Genomic DNA, 15250 nt, shown 5'->3' with positions numbered 1-15250 from the left:
GTGCTTCCCTGCTTCAGCTAGCTGTCTGGTTGCAGGATGGCTTTTCCCGAGAGCTCCTGCTCGGTGTCAAAGGAGTGAGGAGGGGGACAGCGAGGGACTGGGTGGAGAGGCCGCTCGTTGCTTTCTCCGTTGGCTGGTTTTTTTGGAGCTGGGATGCCTTCTCAGTGAGTTTTCCATGGGCCCAGATGCGTTCGTTTTCCTCTGGAAGCTTGTGTACACTTGTGTCCTCAGTAGGCAGGAACCCCAGGGGCTTCGAGGCACCCTGGTGGATTGGCGGCAGCTGCTGCTCGGGGCGGGGGCGGGAGAGCCACTGCACGGCATGGGCTTGCCACTGGCCTCTGATCGCAGAAGGGGTGGACGGCGGCTGCAGACAGAAGGCCAGCTGCTGGGCTCAGCCTGGGGCTGTTGGGACTGAGGGGACAGCATGGGAGCCCTTTTCTCACACCTTCTCTTATCGTTAGGGCTGCTGCTAGCACGCGGGAGCCTCTAGCCCCTGCTGCGTAGAAAGTCAGCTGCCGGCCAGGCTCCCAGGCATAGACCCGGCTCCAGCTCAGGCACGCGGAGGTCTCAGCCCCGCCAGGCCCCACTCTTGTGGCCCCAGCAGGTCACAGCTCAGGGCCAGGTCCTATGGGAGCAAATGTAGACAGTGGTTGGAGAGCCAACTCCACTCTGTCACCCAGAAAGGGCCACTGATGGGAGCCCAGACATTACATGTGTCCCCACTGGCCGCAGCCAGGGATGACCCGGGAGGGCGGGGCAGGTGAGCCTGGGGGAGGGAAGTGCCCTCAGCAGAGCAGAGCAGAGCGCCCCGCTGCAGATGCTGGAGGCCAGCGGCAACCGTGTCCTAGAGCTGCCCTGTGTGTGGCACACTCGGAAGGACGCTTGCTGGCTGTGCCCGACCCAGCGGAGTCCGAGGTGGCCCGTAGGGCAGGCAGTGGGAAGCTTGTCTCTGCTCCCAGTGTCCTTCAGTATCTCCAGGCTTGAGAAGACACTCCTTGAAAGTGCGTAGAGCTCGGTGTGAGATGGAATCTGGGGAGCTTGAGCCCCCACTTCTCGTTCTTCTTGGCTGCAGCTGCCTTCGCAGGGTCTTCGAGGCTTCCAGGGCCTGGCGTGTTCTACTGCCTTCCTAGCAGCTGTTTGATGTCAAATTAGGTGAGGAGAAAAAGTCAGGTTTGCCAGAGGTCCCCGAGCTGCCCCAGGACCAACATGTGTGCCTGGGGCCTGGAGCGGGGCTGAGACCTGTGTCCACCCTGCTGGGCCCTAGACTTGGAAACCAGAGGGTTGTGTTGGGAGGCCCAGAAGGTGACAAGAAAGGGCTACATGGAGAATGTGTTTGAAGAAATAATGGCTGGAAGCTTTCCAAGCTTGGCAGACGCTAACATACAATTCAAGAAGCTGAGTGAACTCCAAGTAGGACGGACTGTTGAGTTCCATGCACAGGCGGGTCATAACAAAACTGGGCAAAGAGAAGGCCTTCCCGGAGCAGAGCCAGCCCTCGAGGACATGGGTGAGTGACTGCTGTGCTCATCGGAACCCTTGGGCCACAAGGAAGCTCTGCCACATTTCTAACGTGTTGCCAGTAAAGAGCAATCAGGCCTAGTCCTCCTTCCGGCAAACATGTCCTTCAGGGCTTGGCTGAAATACGGACATTTCTCTGATGGCAGAAGACTTAAAGCATCCACAGTGGCAGACCTGCTTCTGCAAGGGGTCCCCAAGCAAGGGGACCGGGACCGTCCGTCCAGAACGAGCAGCAGGGATGGAAGTAGGGACTGTCCCTTTCGAGTGCTTTGAGCCATCTGATGAGTGACAGCAGAGGAGATGGCGGCGGGCTGGGCTGGCGTGGCGGGAGAGCAGGTGGGGTGTGCATTCCGACTCCCGCAAGCGGCCTCTGGCGAGTCGTGTAGAGGGGGTAGTCAGAGTCGCAGTCGGTAAACTGAAAGGGAAGAGGAACACATAACCCAAAAGAAGGCGGGAAAGAGGAGTTACAAGGGACGAGAAGCAGAGGGGCCAAACAGTAAATGAAAGATGGTAAAAAATTCAAGCACACCAGACATTCCCGGAAACGTCAGCAGCACAGAGGTGCTGAGTGCAAGGCAGAGGTCGCCGAGTCGGCTGCCGCTCGTGGGGCCGTGCGCCCAGGCCCCCGCTGGGAGCCGGGTTCTGCGGACCACACCAAACCCTGTGGCCTGCGGTCAAGTTTCATCGGTAAATCAGGTAGAGAGGTTAACACGCGCGACCGGTAACAGAACGGGACAGTGACAGCAGCGTGCCGTCATCAGTCACGCGAGTGCGGTCTCTCTCAAGGTCTCCTGCTGCCTGTACCCGCTTTCTCCCGCTGACCGTGTGCCACTGTGAAACATGGGTGGGGGTGGCGTGGCGGCATGGCGCGCCCGCCCATCACGCAGAGCCTCCGCTGCCGCGCCCGGAGGCGGCGCCGGTCTGCTTCTGGACGGCGCCTGTCGCCAGGAACTGGGACCCAGGAACGTGAAACCGCCGACAGAGGGGCCCCGCTCTGCAGGAGTGAACGTCTGCCCAGAGCCGCTGCAGAGCGCTCACAAGTCCGCAAGGATACAGGACGGAGTCGCACCGTCGGCCGGCTGGGCTGGGTGCGTTTCACTGTCGACCACCAAGGCCATGTCCTTCTCAAGCGCACGTGGCGTGAGTAGTCCGCAAAGGAGATCGCATCCCGGCTCACAGGACAGCCCTGTGCAAACTCGAACGGGTCAGGGCGCTACTGCGTTCCTTACCTGACCGTCGCAGGGGTGAACTAGAATCAGTCACAGGAAGGGCACAGGAAGATCTCCGAGTACTTGGGAATGACGCACGGGTCGGAACGGAGGTCTCGGAGGGAATGAGAAATGTTTTAAACTGAGATGCAGCGCACCCGAATTTGTGAGACACGGCGGAGCTTTGAGGGGATCTGTAGGGTTACGTGTTCGTTACAGGAGAAGGATCTCAAATCAGGAACCTCAGCTTCCATTAAGAAACTAGAAAAAGAACGATAGACCCAGAGTGAGTGGAAGAAAGGAATAGCGGAGTAGGAGTCCCTGAAATTGACCTCTGGAAACAGGAAAATCCGTGAAACCAGTAGCCGATTTCTTGAAAAGTTCAGGGAATTTGATGGGTCTTTCGCAAGACGGATGGGTAGAAACGGAGCAGGATGTCAGGATGAGAATGAAGGGGACGTCACTGTAGACTCCGCAGATACTAAGCGGATATTAAGGAAACGTACCAAAAAAAACGTACCAACATACATAAAATGTACCTGCATACATAAGTTGGGCAGTTTAAATGGACTGATTCCTTGGTAAGAACAAAATAGCAAAATTCACTCAAATGGGCAGTGCTGTCCAGCAAGAGACCAGGAGTAGAAGGCATCCACAGGGGAGAACTGGAAGTGCCCCCGTTACTGCGTACGGCACGGTTCTCTGTGTAGAAAACCCCCAGCAGTGCACACTTGGAGCCCCAAACTAAGAGAATCGCACCATTTACAACAGCCCCACAGAGGACGAAGTGCTCAGGGATAAACCCGGGCCAGCACGCACCCACGCGCCGCCATGGGCGAGGGGCCAGGGAGCAGCCGCGGGGAGGCCCGCAGAGCCGGGGGGCGCGTGGCCTTTGTGGCCACCGAGTGTGAGCTCCCTGGGATCCGTCTTCTCATTTCTTGCCTCCTCGGTCCGAATCCCGGCAGAGCATTTGCAGGCAGGGACCAGTCGACGCGGATGGTGCGTGGACGGGCCCGGCCGCTGGTAGGGCCACAGCAGTGCTGAGGAGAGAACGGTGAGGCTGCAGGCCCCCGCCCCCCGGCCCCCGTCGTGGGCACGCCGCGGCGATCGGGGACGTGTGGGGAACGGACACATGGAGCAGGGCGCCGTGCAGGCTCCGCAGACAGACCCGCACAAAGGTGGCCATCTGGTTGTGACGGAGATGCCGGAAGGCTGGTCTGTCAAACCAGCGCGGTGGAAGACGGGCCTCCGGACGCCAGGGAGAGAAGAGTGAGTCTTGACCCAAACCGCACACTTTATGCCAAAATTAGCTTCAGATGGATTCTAAATTGTGAAACCAGAAGACTTTCGGAAGAAAAGAAGGGGAGATCGTCACGGCCTACGGCTGGGTGAGGAGCTCTCTGCCGCGACGCAGGCCCGCCGTCGAGGAGGAAGCAGCAGGGGCTGGGCGCAGTCCGCGGAACTTCGGCTCTGAGGAGGGCGCGTTCGGAGGAGGAAGACAGACCACAGGCCAGTCACACACCGGGGAGGGCACTGGCGCCCAGCGCGGATGAGGAGCCCTCACAGCAGCAGTGGTCGCCGGCGGGCCCGGGCTGGACGCACGGGTCAGCAGAGAGGGCCGGGGAGGACGGCGTGCCCCGTGCTGGCGGAGTGACCTGCGAGCCTGGCCGACGGCGGCGGGCGGCCTCTTTGGGGCCCAGCACTGCTGATCTGGAGCGTTCACCTGAGAGAGGCGAGAGCTTGTGCTCACACAGAGCCCTGCCCAGGGGCACTTAGAGTCGCCTGAGCCAGGGCTGCCCCAGACTGGCAGTGAGCCCGATGTCTTCCGGCAGGCGGACGGCTGGGCACACCGGCCCCTCTGCGCTGGAGGAGGAAGGGCCTCGGGGCGCACACCGAGACGCGGCTGGAGCCGGAGCCCGGCTCAGGATGTCCCGTGGTGTTCCCCAGGGGCCCTCCCTGCTGTGTCAGGGTGGGCCGGGGTTCCTGGGCCTGGGTGGTGACGTGGAAGGACCGCCTGCCCGAGCGCCGCTGTACTGCGCCATCGCAAAAAACGAAAACAAGAGGGATGTTGACAGCAGAGTGTCTCGTCTTTCAGACAGAAGGGGCAGTCCTTGTCCCTCAGGAGCTAGTCTCTCTGGGCTGCACGTGGTGGGGACACGCGTCCCAGTTTCTGGCTGCGGTTGTGTTTTCTGGCCCTCTGGTCCCTGTGGCCTGGTGTGTCGGCACCTGTCCTTGGTGCGGGGGGATCGGTGGGGCAGGCGTCTGGCGCCCGCCGCAGACATGGACCTTACAGCAGATGTGGGCCTCAGCCCGGCCCCCAAACACCGGGCTCCGCCTCTGGCACGGGGACCCCTCGGGCTGTCCAGAGAAACACAGAAAGGGGCTTTGTCTTTGTGTCCTCAGGTGATCTGACCCGGCCTGTGCTGATGTCTGGGCGGGCAGGAGGAGGGTCCGGCAGAGCCTCCTTGTGGTGGTGGGGTGGGGGGTGCTGGGTGCTGGGGCAGGTGTCCCAGCAGATGGGCGCGCTGATGGATTTTCACCTCCTGGGGGCAGGCCAGGAGTCAGGCACGCTTCTCAGGGCTTTTGTCTTTTCAGCTCCATTGCCCACTTACACTCCTGGGCCTTGTGCGGCACCTGGCTCCGGGCTCTGGGGCAGTCCGGCCGCCCTGCAGGTGCGCCGCAGTGCCCAGAAGCAGCCCGAGAGCAGGTCCAGCGGGAAGGTCTGCCTTCTGCAAAGTCACACCCCAGACCTTCTGCCTCCGAGTGGCAGTTGGGCCGCTTATCCCCTTATTCACGAAGGGCTGGCCTCCTCCCTGAGCCTGTCCATTAGTGTGGAGGCTGTGCTTTCCTGGTCTCGTCAGCGGGCCCTGCACCCCACCCGGGGCCAGGCAGAGCGCCTGCTCCTGCTAGACGGAGGCGGGCTTCTGGAGCAGAGGCGGCGGCGGTGGTGGACTGTCCCGAGGGCCTTGGCCAGGGTCAGGCTGACCGTGGGAAATGGGAACCCCCACTGTCCTGAGGACAGGTCCGACAGAGTGCTGGGCATAGGCCGGCCCTCATGCCAGGCAGGGGTGCTTGGTCCACTCAAGAAATCAGGCTGGGTAGGCTGAGCCAGCGGCGGGGAGAGAACGGACAGGCCTGCTGTTGGTGTCTGTACGGCAGGCTCTGACCTGGACGCTGCTCTGAGTCGGTGCAGGCAGCCCCTTGTGGGACGCAGCTGGGGGGTCTCCAGTGCTGGGGAGCAGTGTGTCTGCCCCTGGGGGCTCTGGGAGGGGGAGCCTGGGCACCTGCTACGCATCCACTGCTGGTGGCCAGGGGAGGGCGTGACGGGTCCCTCTGCCCCACAGACAGTACTACTGGTACGATGAGCGGGGGAAGAAGGTCAAGTGCACCGCTCCCCAGTACGTCGACTTTGTTATGAGCTCCGTGCAGAAGCTGGTGACGGACGAGGACGTGTTCCCCACGAAGTACGGTACGTCTCTGCCCGGCTGCACTCCTCCCTGCTGGGCGGCTGTGGCTGCCGACGCGACAGGGCCAGACCTCCGGGACGGGGCGGCTGTGTGGCCTTGGCTCTGAAGCCAGGCAGGTGGGCGCTGGCAGGGGTTAGCCCAGGCTGGGTCAAGACCCCACCCATGCCAGGCTCTGGAACCTCTGGCCTCTGCCTCCAGCTCCACCCCCTGTACAGTGGGGCCACTGCAGTCCCCCTCACCGGGGGTCTGACAGGCAGGAAGCAGTAGCCGCCTCGCGTCCCGACCTGGGCAGGTCCTGCCGGGGGCTCCAGGCCAGTACGGAGCTAACGGACGGTGCTCGGCCAGCAGGAGGCACCCGTGCACCTTGGTTCCGTCCTCGTCTGTGGCCAGCCATGTAGAGGCCCAAGAGCGTCTGTCAGGGAAGCACATTGACCCTGGGGCCGAGTCTGAGCTTCGGATGGCCCATGGCAGGGTCACGGGCCCCTCGACGCAGAGGTGGCCCGTGCAGATCAGCAGACACCCGGCTCTTGGGGCCTCGGGGGATAGGTCACTCGGGTGCCTGCCAGTGGGCTGCTGAGTGGGGAGGGCATGGCTGCGGGACCCTCCGGCCGGGGGGAGCCGGGCCCCGAGAGGCGGGGTGACGGAGTGGAGGGCAGGCTGACGCCGCGGGCTCTCCCCCCCAGGCAGAGAATTCCCCAGCTCGTTCGAGGCTCTGGTGAAGAAGATCTGCAAGTATCTGTTCCACGTGCTGGCGCACATCTACTGGTCCCACTTCAAGGAGACGCTGGCCCTCGAGCTGCACGGACACTTGAACACGCTCTACGCCCACTTCATCCTCTTCGCCAGGGAGTTCAACTTGCTCGACCCCAAAGAGACCGCCGTCATGGACGACCTCACGGAGGTGCTGTGCAGCGGCGGGGGCCGCGGCGGGGGCGGGGGGGCCGGGGCCAGCGGCGGGGGCGCGGGGGCACAGAACCACGGGAAGGAGAGGTGAGCCCCCGGCCGGACAGGCGCGCACGTGTGCAGAGAGACGGAGGTGCGTGTGCTGCGTGTGTGCGTACGCACTGGGTGCGCTCGGCGGGAGGCCTGAGAGGTCGTGGCGCCCCCCCACCCGGCCTGGGTGTGCCAAGAGCGGGCTCCCCAGATGCTGGCAGGCTGCACGTCGGACTGGCTCCCCGCCGGGGTTTTCCTGTTGGACGGATGAGTGCCGCTTGTCAAGAAGGACCTTTGGATTTCATTCATTCGCTCAACAAACATTTATGGGACTGCTGGTCTGAGTTTCCTTCTCCTGCGCGGCTTTCCTTTCCTTGGTCTTCCGTGTGGCCCCCGCCCTGCCTCCCCGCCCCGCTCCTGCCCCGGGGACTCTGCTGTTTTGAGAGAAATACGCCAGTGAGAGCTGGGGCCCCTTCCCAGGAGGGACTTGGGTTCCGTCTGGTTGGTTTCCAGGGTGGAGCTGTTTCAGAGGTTCCTCCCCAGCCCCCCTCAGACCTCCCCTCTCCTGGCCTTGCTTGGATCCTGGCTGGCGGCGGCTCTGAGCCGGTGGAGGGAGTGGCCAGGGGTGCCCCTAGCGGCCCTGATCCTGTGGCTGTGTTCCCCTCTCTCCTGGCCCGCTGCTCACGAGGGCCCCTGGACTAGCTGGGCCTAGGACCGAGGTGCCTGGGCGGGTGGCCTGTGTGGAGACGCGGCTGTTGGTGGGAGGCTGGGTGTCCCTGCTCGGCGCACCTGTCCGGGCGTAATAAAAAGAATTCTCTCAGGTTAGTGCCTGCGTGTGTGCTCAGCGTCTCGGTGGTCCGTGCTGCGGGCGCCAGGGCTGGTGCGAGACTGAGGGTGGCCTGGCCGAACAGCTGGGACCATGGCCTGCCTCCTGGCCACCCTGGGCTGGGCTCTTCCTGCCAGGGCCAGCCGCAGGCTGCCCTGCTGACCTGTGTCCTCACGGGGCCTGCGGGGCTCGGGAAGCTCAGGGTGAGGGACACCTGTCTCGTTTCCCGTGCTCCAGGGAGCCTTGACCGCTCTCGTGTGCTGTGCCTCCCGTGCAGGCGGCAGGGACCCTAGAGTGTGTGCTGGAGCGGGCTGGGGGGCCTGACCAGCCTGGCCCCGGGGCTCTGCTGCAGGAGCCAGCCCTGGCCTGGGCCCTGTGGTCTGAGGGGTGAGCAGAGAGAAAGCTCGGGAGCGGCGGGGGGGGGAGTACAGAGGCCGGGTGGAGCGGCCCCTGAACCGAAGCCAGAGCTTTTCTAGGTGCTGTGCGGGCGGAGACATGAGAGGAGGCTCCGGCAGGGTCCTGCCTCCTGCCCTGACTTCTTGCCTGGGGATAGCCGGTGGCTGTCGTGCTCACCGCCCCCCAGCACCCACATAGCCCGAAAAGGTGGGGGTCCTGATCTCTGCCTCCTGACTCTCGCGGCTCCCACGCCCTCCACCCTCGCTGTCACCGCACCAGGTCGGTCCTATTCCTGTCCTCCCGCCGCTCATCTGGCCCTGAAGTTCGGCTGCTGCCAGACGTGCTTGGGGCTTTCCTCCACGTCCCGGGCCATCACCAGCCCCAGCCCTGGCCAGAGACCAGAGCCCACCCCCCACCTCTGCTGCCCACGATGGGGGTCTTCCCAGCCTGTGGTGGCCCCTGACCCGCCTACCTTCTCTGCACTCCTGGTGATGGTTCCTCCTCCTCCTGCCCGGAGAACCGCCCCTGACAGTCCTGCCGCCAGCCACGAAGTGCAGGCGCCCTGCAGTGCCTTGTCTCCGTGTCCTGGCCCCGACCTGTCCCCCAGGGTCCCGCACCATCTCCCTGAGCCTCCCTGCCCCAGAGTACCTCCCCCGTTGGCTGCACAGTGGTGTGCTGGGGGTGACTTTAAAATCCCCTGGTGCTTCAGCTGGTCTCCACCCCACTGACTCAGGCCCTGGACCGGAAGGCAGACATCAGAGTTGTTTCACCGTGACTTTAACGTGCACCATTCTAGAAGCTTCCACCCACATCGTCTGCTGAACTCACTCGTGCTCTGAGCCCTGCAAGAAGGCTCCTGGGCCCTACTGTACCCCTTGGGGCCTGCTGCCATCTCACTGGAGCTCATGCCTCTGTCCTTGTCTGGTCAGGAGTTCCGGGTCATGGGGAATCCTACCCTCTCTGTCCCCCAATCACTGGACACGTCCGCAGCATCCACACTGCATCTGTGACCAGGGGTAGGAGACCTCTCCGCTGAGGCCAGCAGATGTTAACTCCCACAGGGGTGGGCTCCTCTGACCTGAGCGTGGACCCCCTGCCCCGCTGCTTCCCCAGACGCTGCAGCCGGCTCTGTGGGCTGCAGGGAGGTCATAGCCCCTCCCTGAGCAAGGCCTGGGCCCAACGCCACCTTGAGGTCGCCCTGTCGTCCCTGTCATGCTCTCTCCCTCTGCTGTCTGGGTCTCAGTGTGGCCTCAGCCTGCTGGGCAGTGTGGGCCCCGGCCCCTCCCCATGCCTCCCCCGCAGGTCCTTCTGCTTCTCTAGGCATGTGCGCCCAAAGTAGAGGCCTCAGGAACTTGACCACAAGCCTGGCTGTCGGAGTCAAAGGTAGGGGTCCTCCATGACCTGAGGGGCCAGGGAGCACCTCCTGGGGGAAGGCAGAAGGCCAGGGCCTGGCTCCACTGGCCTTTCTGGCCAGAGTCCCAGGCTAGGGGTGGGGAGCAGGCCGGGCAGCCTCGTGTCCACTGTGTCTCCAGGAGTGGGGTCTGGCTGCTGTGTGTAGGCCTGAGAGCAGTCAGGGGCTCTGTGGCTGGCCGGGGCAGGGGGTTGGGGGTGGGCACTGCTGGTGCCAGGAGGACACGGGCACTTCTGGCTCAAGCTGCTTGATGGAGTCTGGATGCAGTGTGCACTCGTGTGCACGCGTGATCTCTGCGTCTGCAGAAGGCTGTCCCAGATGCCCGTGGTCGGGTTTCTCTGACTCAGGAAGGAGCTGTGGGATCCCCAGGCACATGGGGGCCATGGGTACAGCGCCGGTCACCGGGCCTCAGAGAGTCTCCTGGGAAGGGCCAGGCAGCCAGGGTGAGCAGCCGCCTGCAGGCCGCCGAGGGGAGAGCGATGCCCTGTGCTCCCCACCGGCCAGCTGCCTCTGCTGTAAGAGCCCGGGCATCCCGGCCGCTTGGGCCGTGGCGAGGCCTTCTGGGCACACACAGTGCAGTGGCTGCGTGTGGCGCTCCTGGGTCCCGGTGGCAGCCGGGCTCAGTGCTGAGACACAGCTTCCGGTGAGACCCTCAGGCGTCTCCGCTCCAGCCAGACGACCTGCACCCCTTCCCCCAAGTTGTTAGCTCCGTCCTGGCAGCCAAGACACAGCACAAGGGTCAGCAGAGGAGGGTGGCGGGAGAAAGACCTGGCCACCACAGCCGGGAGAAGGGGCCGTGAGCCGGGGTGCCGCACCTTGAGAAGCTGGAGGAAGGAGGGACGTTTCGTCCCCACGCTTGAGCCTCAAGAGGAGCCCGCCCGGCTGACACTTGGGTGGAGCCCCGTGGGACCCACTTCCCACTTCCGGAGCTGGGGGCTAAGCCGCTGCCTCTGTGGCGTCCTGCACAGGGGTGACGGGACACAAACGCAGACTGTGGTCCCGGGAGGGGGGCGGGGGCGGTGCCACCACAGCCAGCATCTGCAAACACAGACGTGGCCTTGGGTGTGAGGCATGCGGAGGCCGGAAGGGTGGCGAGGGGCACGGCGGGAAAAGCGCAGGTTTCCCGAAGCAGCCGATCGGGAGGAGGAAGTCCGGGCTGTTGGTGACGCCGCCAGCAAAGACTCCCAGACATGGGGCGGCGCGGAGGGGACCTGGCAGAGGCCCCCTGAGGGACGCCTGAAACCGTCGCCAGCGCCTGTCTGCAGAAGCAGGAATGGGACGGGCCCTGTGGGCAGGGCCCAGGGGAGTGACGATCGTGTCCGTGGGCACAGAGGAAAGGGGACCCTTGACGTGCAGGGTCACGTGGTGGAAATCTCCGCGGACGGGGCGCGCAGGCAAGGAGCTCGCCGAGGGCAGCCTGCGGGAAGACAGAGCTTGGGAACAAAAGGGACCTGACCCTGAGCGACATGGGAGCTTCGTGGCCAACCCAAGTGGCAAAAACGCTAAAATGGAGGTTCACTGTCAGAAAAAGTGTGCTCTAGAGAACAGGTCGAGGCCGTCAGGGGTGAGGAAGCCGCGCGAGCTCGGTGCACTTGGTTGCGCAGACGCCCCGAGGGGACGGCATGTGTGACTAGGAGACACCCCGTGCATTTTCGCAAAAGCCAAATTTGCTCTTACAGAGCAAATCCCTATGACACACACAGGAGACCCACACTGTCCCTGGAGGTCTCACACCAACGGAGACCCTGCCAGCTGGGACACCCGAGTCCCTTGGTGAACTTCCTTAGAAGAAAGCACGACCCGGAGGGGCGAGCCTGCAGCCACACGGTTCTTCCCAGGCCGTGGCGGCCCTCATGGCGCTTGCCGGGCTGGACTGTGAAGTTGCCCGGCACCTCCTTCGCTTGTCTCCCTTGGGGCACCGGAATGTCTGTAACCGACGCATCCTGGAAGCGCGTGGCGCTTCTGCTGTCAAAGGAAAGGACTTTGCACTGGGAGGGATCGGACTCAAAGTCTCACCCATACCTGATTGAGGTGACTTAGGTGACCTCTGGGGCTTGACCTGATGCTGCTGTGTGGGGAACCCGGCTTGGCGTGAGTGTTTTTCCATGCAAGATGAATGGGAACTTGCTAGAGGGCAGTCCGTGCGGGCCAGAATCACGCCCCCCTCCAAGTGTCCGCACCCTAGTCCCGGATCTGCGAGCACAGCACCTGACGCGCAGAGCGGAGTCCAAGCTGCTCATCAGTTTAACTTGGAAGCCAAATGATCAGGGCGGGTGTCGTCACCAGGTTCTTAAAGCCAGAGGAGGGGCAGAAGGGGAACCAGAGAACCAGAGGCCACAGGAGGACTCAGCCCAACGTCCCGGGCTGTGAGGTCGGAGGAAGGCCCCACAGCCAAGGAACGTGGGTGCCTCCGGAGACTGGGAAGGGCCAGGATGCGGGTTCTCCCCCAGAGCCTCCAGAGAGAATCGGCCCTGCCAACAGAGTGACTTTAGCCCCGTGAGACCCAGTCCTTGGCCGCCAGAACTCAAGAGGACAATCTGTGTGTTATGTCTGCTTCGTTAGAGCAGCAACTGGAAGCAAACGTGTCTTGAGGATGAGCCACAGAGCTCTTGTGGGGCGATTCTGGGGGCACAGGACATGACCGTCAAGACACTCAGCCCAGGGGCTGACCCCAAAAGGGGTTCGGCTAGCGGCAGCAGCTCCTGGGCCTGGGACCAGCAGCACAGACTCGGCCGTCCCACCTGAGTGGAGGCCGACCGCTCCCCGGCCGGAGGTGCTCCCTCCCTCGCGTGACTTCGCCCCAGCTGCTTTCTCCTCCGTGTCACTGCCCTGACGCTCTCGGGCCACCGGCCCTCCCCTCTGCTCCCTGCTCCCCTCCAGCCTTGATGAATCGCACCGGAAGAAGTTTGGGCTGGTGGTGGGGAGTGGGCCGGACGCAGGAGGGGAGGAGAAGCCAGGGGACGGGGGGGGGGGCACTGGACTTGGTGATTCCACCCCTGGTGACCTGGGGTGAGGGCAGAGGGGACTGGGCCCTGAGCCACAGGGAGAGGGGGAGGGCAGGATGGGGAGGCGGAACCACCACCCAGCGAGGGCCAGGCCGCTTCCGGAGCTGAGCTCCCTGGCACGGGACATGCGTGAGCGACAGGGGCTGCCGCAGCCCTGCCCCAAGCCGGCCTTGTGACACCGGCAGTCGCTCCTCAGCTCAGAGCCGGCGGGGCCCTCAGCCTCCACTGCCGGCTGAGAACGTGGGCACGCGCCCCTCGTGTGTGTCTCCACCCTGCCTCTGCCGCCTGTGGCCCTCGCCCCCCAGGGTGGGCACGCGTGCCATCACCTGCCTCCACTGCCTTCCGCCGTGACGCTGGTGGACACGCAGCCACTGGTGTGTTCACCAGAGCCCCAGGCCAGCCGTGGCCGTGGCACCTGAAACATGCCAGGCCTGAGAACGAGTCAGTCCCAGAGGCCGTCCCTCACCGGGCGCGAGACCTGCCAGCGTGTCGTCTTGGTACTTAAGTGCCCGTTCCCGTTTCTGCCTCACAGAGATACTGTGAGGACCGGCTCAGGGCCAAGTGCTCAGGACAGGGGCTGTTACGGAGTTCCAGGTGGTGGTTTTATACATAACACACGTTAGTGGGTGTTAGGAATACCAGCAGTTTTTGGCTTCACTTGCCTTGGTTTCTGTTTCTTACAACCAAGAGAGAGCTCGGTGTCTGAAGCGGGATGGCGGGCGGGCCCTTCCTGCCCAAGGGGCGTGATGGCGACAGGTAGAGTCTGGCAGGTCGTGGGCTACACCGAGATGCTCTGAGGATCCCTGCCGTGTGGCCCGTTAAGGCTGACACGTTGCCAGTGTTTGCAGAAGGCCGAGCAGCAGAAGGTGAGGTCTGTGTCAGACGCAGATGCACAGCCACTGGTCAGGAAGACCTCCCCCGCGGCCAGCAGCCAGGACCCCAGCAGCTCTGTGACCCCAGCAGCTCTGTGACCAGGCCACCAGACCCCCTCCTCCAGCTCACAGGGCACCGCACGGTTCAGGGACTACAGTGCATGCCCTCCCCTCTGCCCTCTGCAGTACCTTCTGGGCGCCCACCCCCTCAGAAGCAGAGGGCTGCTCTACAGCCGGCCCTGGAAGAGCCCACCCAGTTCCACGTCCCCAGACTCTTCCTCCGGTCCTGGTCCTGGAGCAGAGCTGGAGGCCGCTGCCATCGCCACCGCGCTGCCAAGCTTAGCGTGAGTCCGGGCAGCACTGTCCTCCAGCCAGATGGCACAGGAGGTGAGAGTGTGGACTCTAGGGAGGGTTCTGTCCACCAGGGGACGCATGGCAACATGGGGAATAGTTGTCATGTAGGGCTGGGGGCGCTATGGGCGTCTAGTTGGGCGGCGCGCAGAGATGCTGCTGATGCCCTTCAGGGCGCAGGTCGGCCCCTGCCCCAGAGCCATTCAGCCGCACTGATCAGCGCTGTGGTGGCGGGACCCTGCTCGAGACAGACAGCCGGGTGCGGTCAGGCCCTACTACCAAGCCGTGGCCACGCTGGGCCTGGTCGCCTTCACACACGGGGAGACAGGGCCTGTGAGGGAGGTGGGTGGCGTGGTTCGCTGCTGCTCGCCCGTCCTCAACGGCTGGGTGGGAGGCGGACTCCCAGGTGCTGCTGGGTGGCCCTGGGGCTCCTGGGGGTCTGGACTTGCCCTTCGCGCTGCAGCAGCAGAGGAGTGGCTGGTCAGTGCGCGGTCATGCTGCCTACAAGGCTGGCAGGCACGGTGGGCACCGGCTGGGACCTTTTCCCTCTGTGGAAGAGGCCGGCCCAAATTCTCTGGCCCATCACCTCCAGGGCTGCGTCCCAGCGCCCCATCTGCCTCTTGCCAAGCAAGGGCAGGAGGAAGGCTCATTCTCTAGATGCCAGCTGACCCCACAAGGTCTTTGGGGGACGACAGCAGACCTGCAGGAGCAGGCGGGGCAGTGCCTCCCCGTGCCCCCTCCCCAGGGGCCTTCCCCGCCTCCAGTCCAGCCCACGATGCCTACTCAGTGTGGAGGCAGACCCCTGACCCTGCACGGGGGTGGGTCTGTCCTCTTCACCCGGGGCAGAAGGTGGCATCGAGCATCATCCACAGCGTCAGAGCCCAGAGGAGTGTGTTGGGGACAGGAGCTGCTCCCGCTCGCCCCACATCCCCCCCCGGACGGAGACTGGCGTCGGGTGTTTTTACTGAAGGAATTTATTGTTCTTGAACTAAGGGTGCTCACAGTTATTCGACAGGGATACACTGGGTGGGGCTTGTTTCCGTGACGTCTGCGTGTGTCCCGAGTACAAAAGAGGAAGGCTGACAAGAGGTATTGCTTTCGGTGTCTTCTGTCTCTGGAGAAGCCCCTCCCGCTTGTGCCGCGAGGCGTAGCTGCTGTGGGTGTGTGACTGTCTGTGTGCGGAGATCCCAGCGGTGGTGGGGGGCGGCGTAACCGAAGCGTTAAGAGCGATCCACAAGGGGGGAGGCGGGGGGGGGGGGGGGG

General features: G+C 63.9%; 1 protein-coding gene across 3 annotated transcripts in view; it reads left to right on the top strand.

Annotated features, from left to right (window-relative positions):
- The window catches only part of MOB2 (MOB kinase activator 2), a 36202-nt gene extending 28685 nt beyond the window's left edge, over positions 1-7517 (top strand). For all 3 annotated transcript variants that reach the window (XM_059398432.1, XM_059398422.1, XM_059398413.1), the window contains exons 4-5: positions 6071-6195; positions 6877-7517. In XM_059398432.1, coding sequence (XP_059254415.1) covers positions 6071-6195; positions 6877-7187 — 436 coding nt within the window. In that variant the 3' untranslated portion in view covers positions 7188-7517. The remainder of the gene's footprint in view (positions 1-6070; positions 6196-6876) is intronic.
- Positions 7518-15250: the final 7733 nt, after the last annotated feature.

The sequence above is a fragment of the Mustela nigripes genome, chromosome 1 (assembly GCF_022355385.1).
Source record: "Mustela nigripes isolate SB6536 chromosome 1, MUSNIG.SB6536, whole genome shotgun sequence".
NCBI lineage: Eukaryota > Metazoa > Chordata > Mammalia > Carnivora > Mustelidae > Mustela > Mustela nigripes.
The sequence above is the reverse complement of the archived record's forward strand: the minus strand, read 5'-3'. Positions and strand labels throughout refer to the sequence as shown.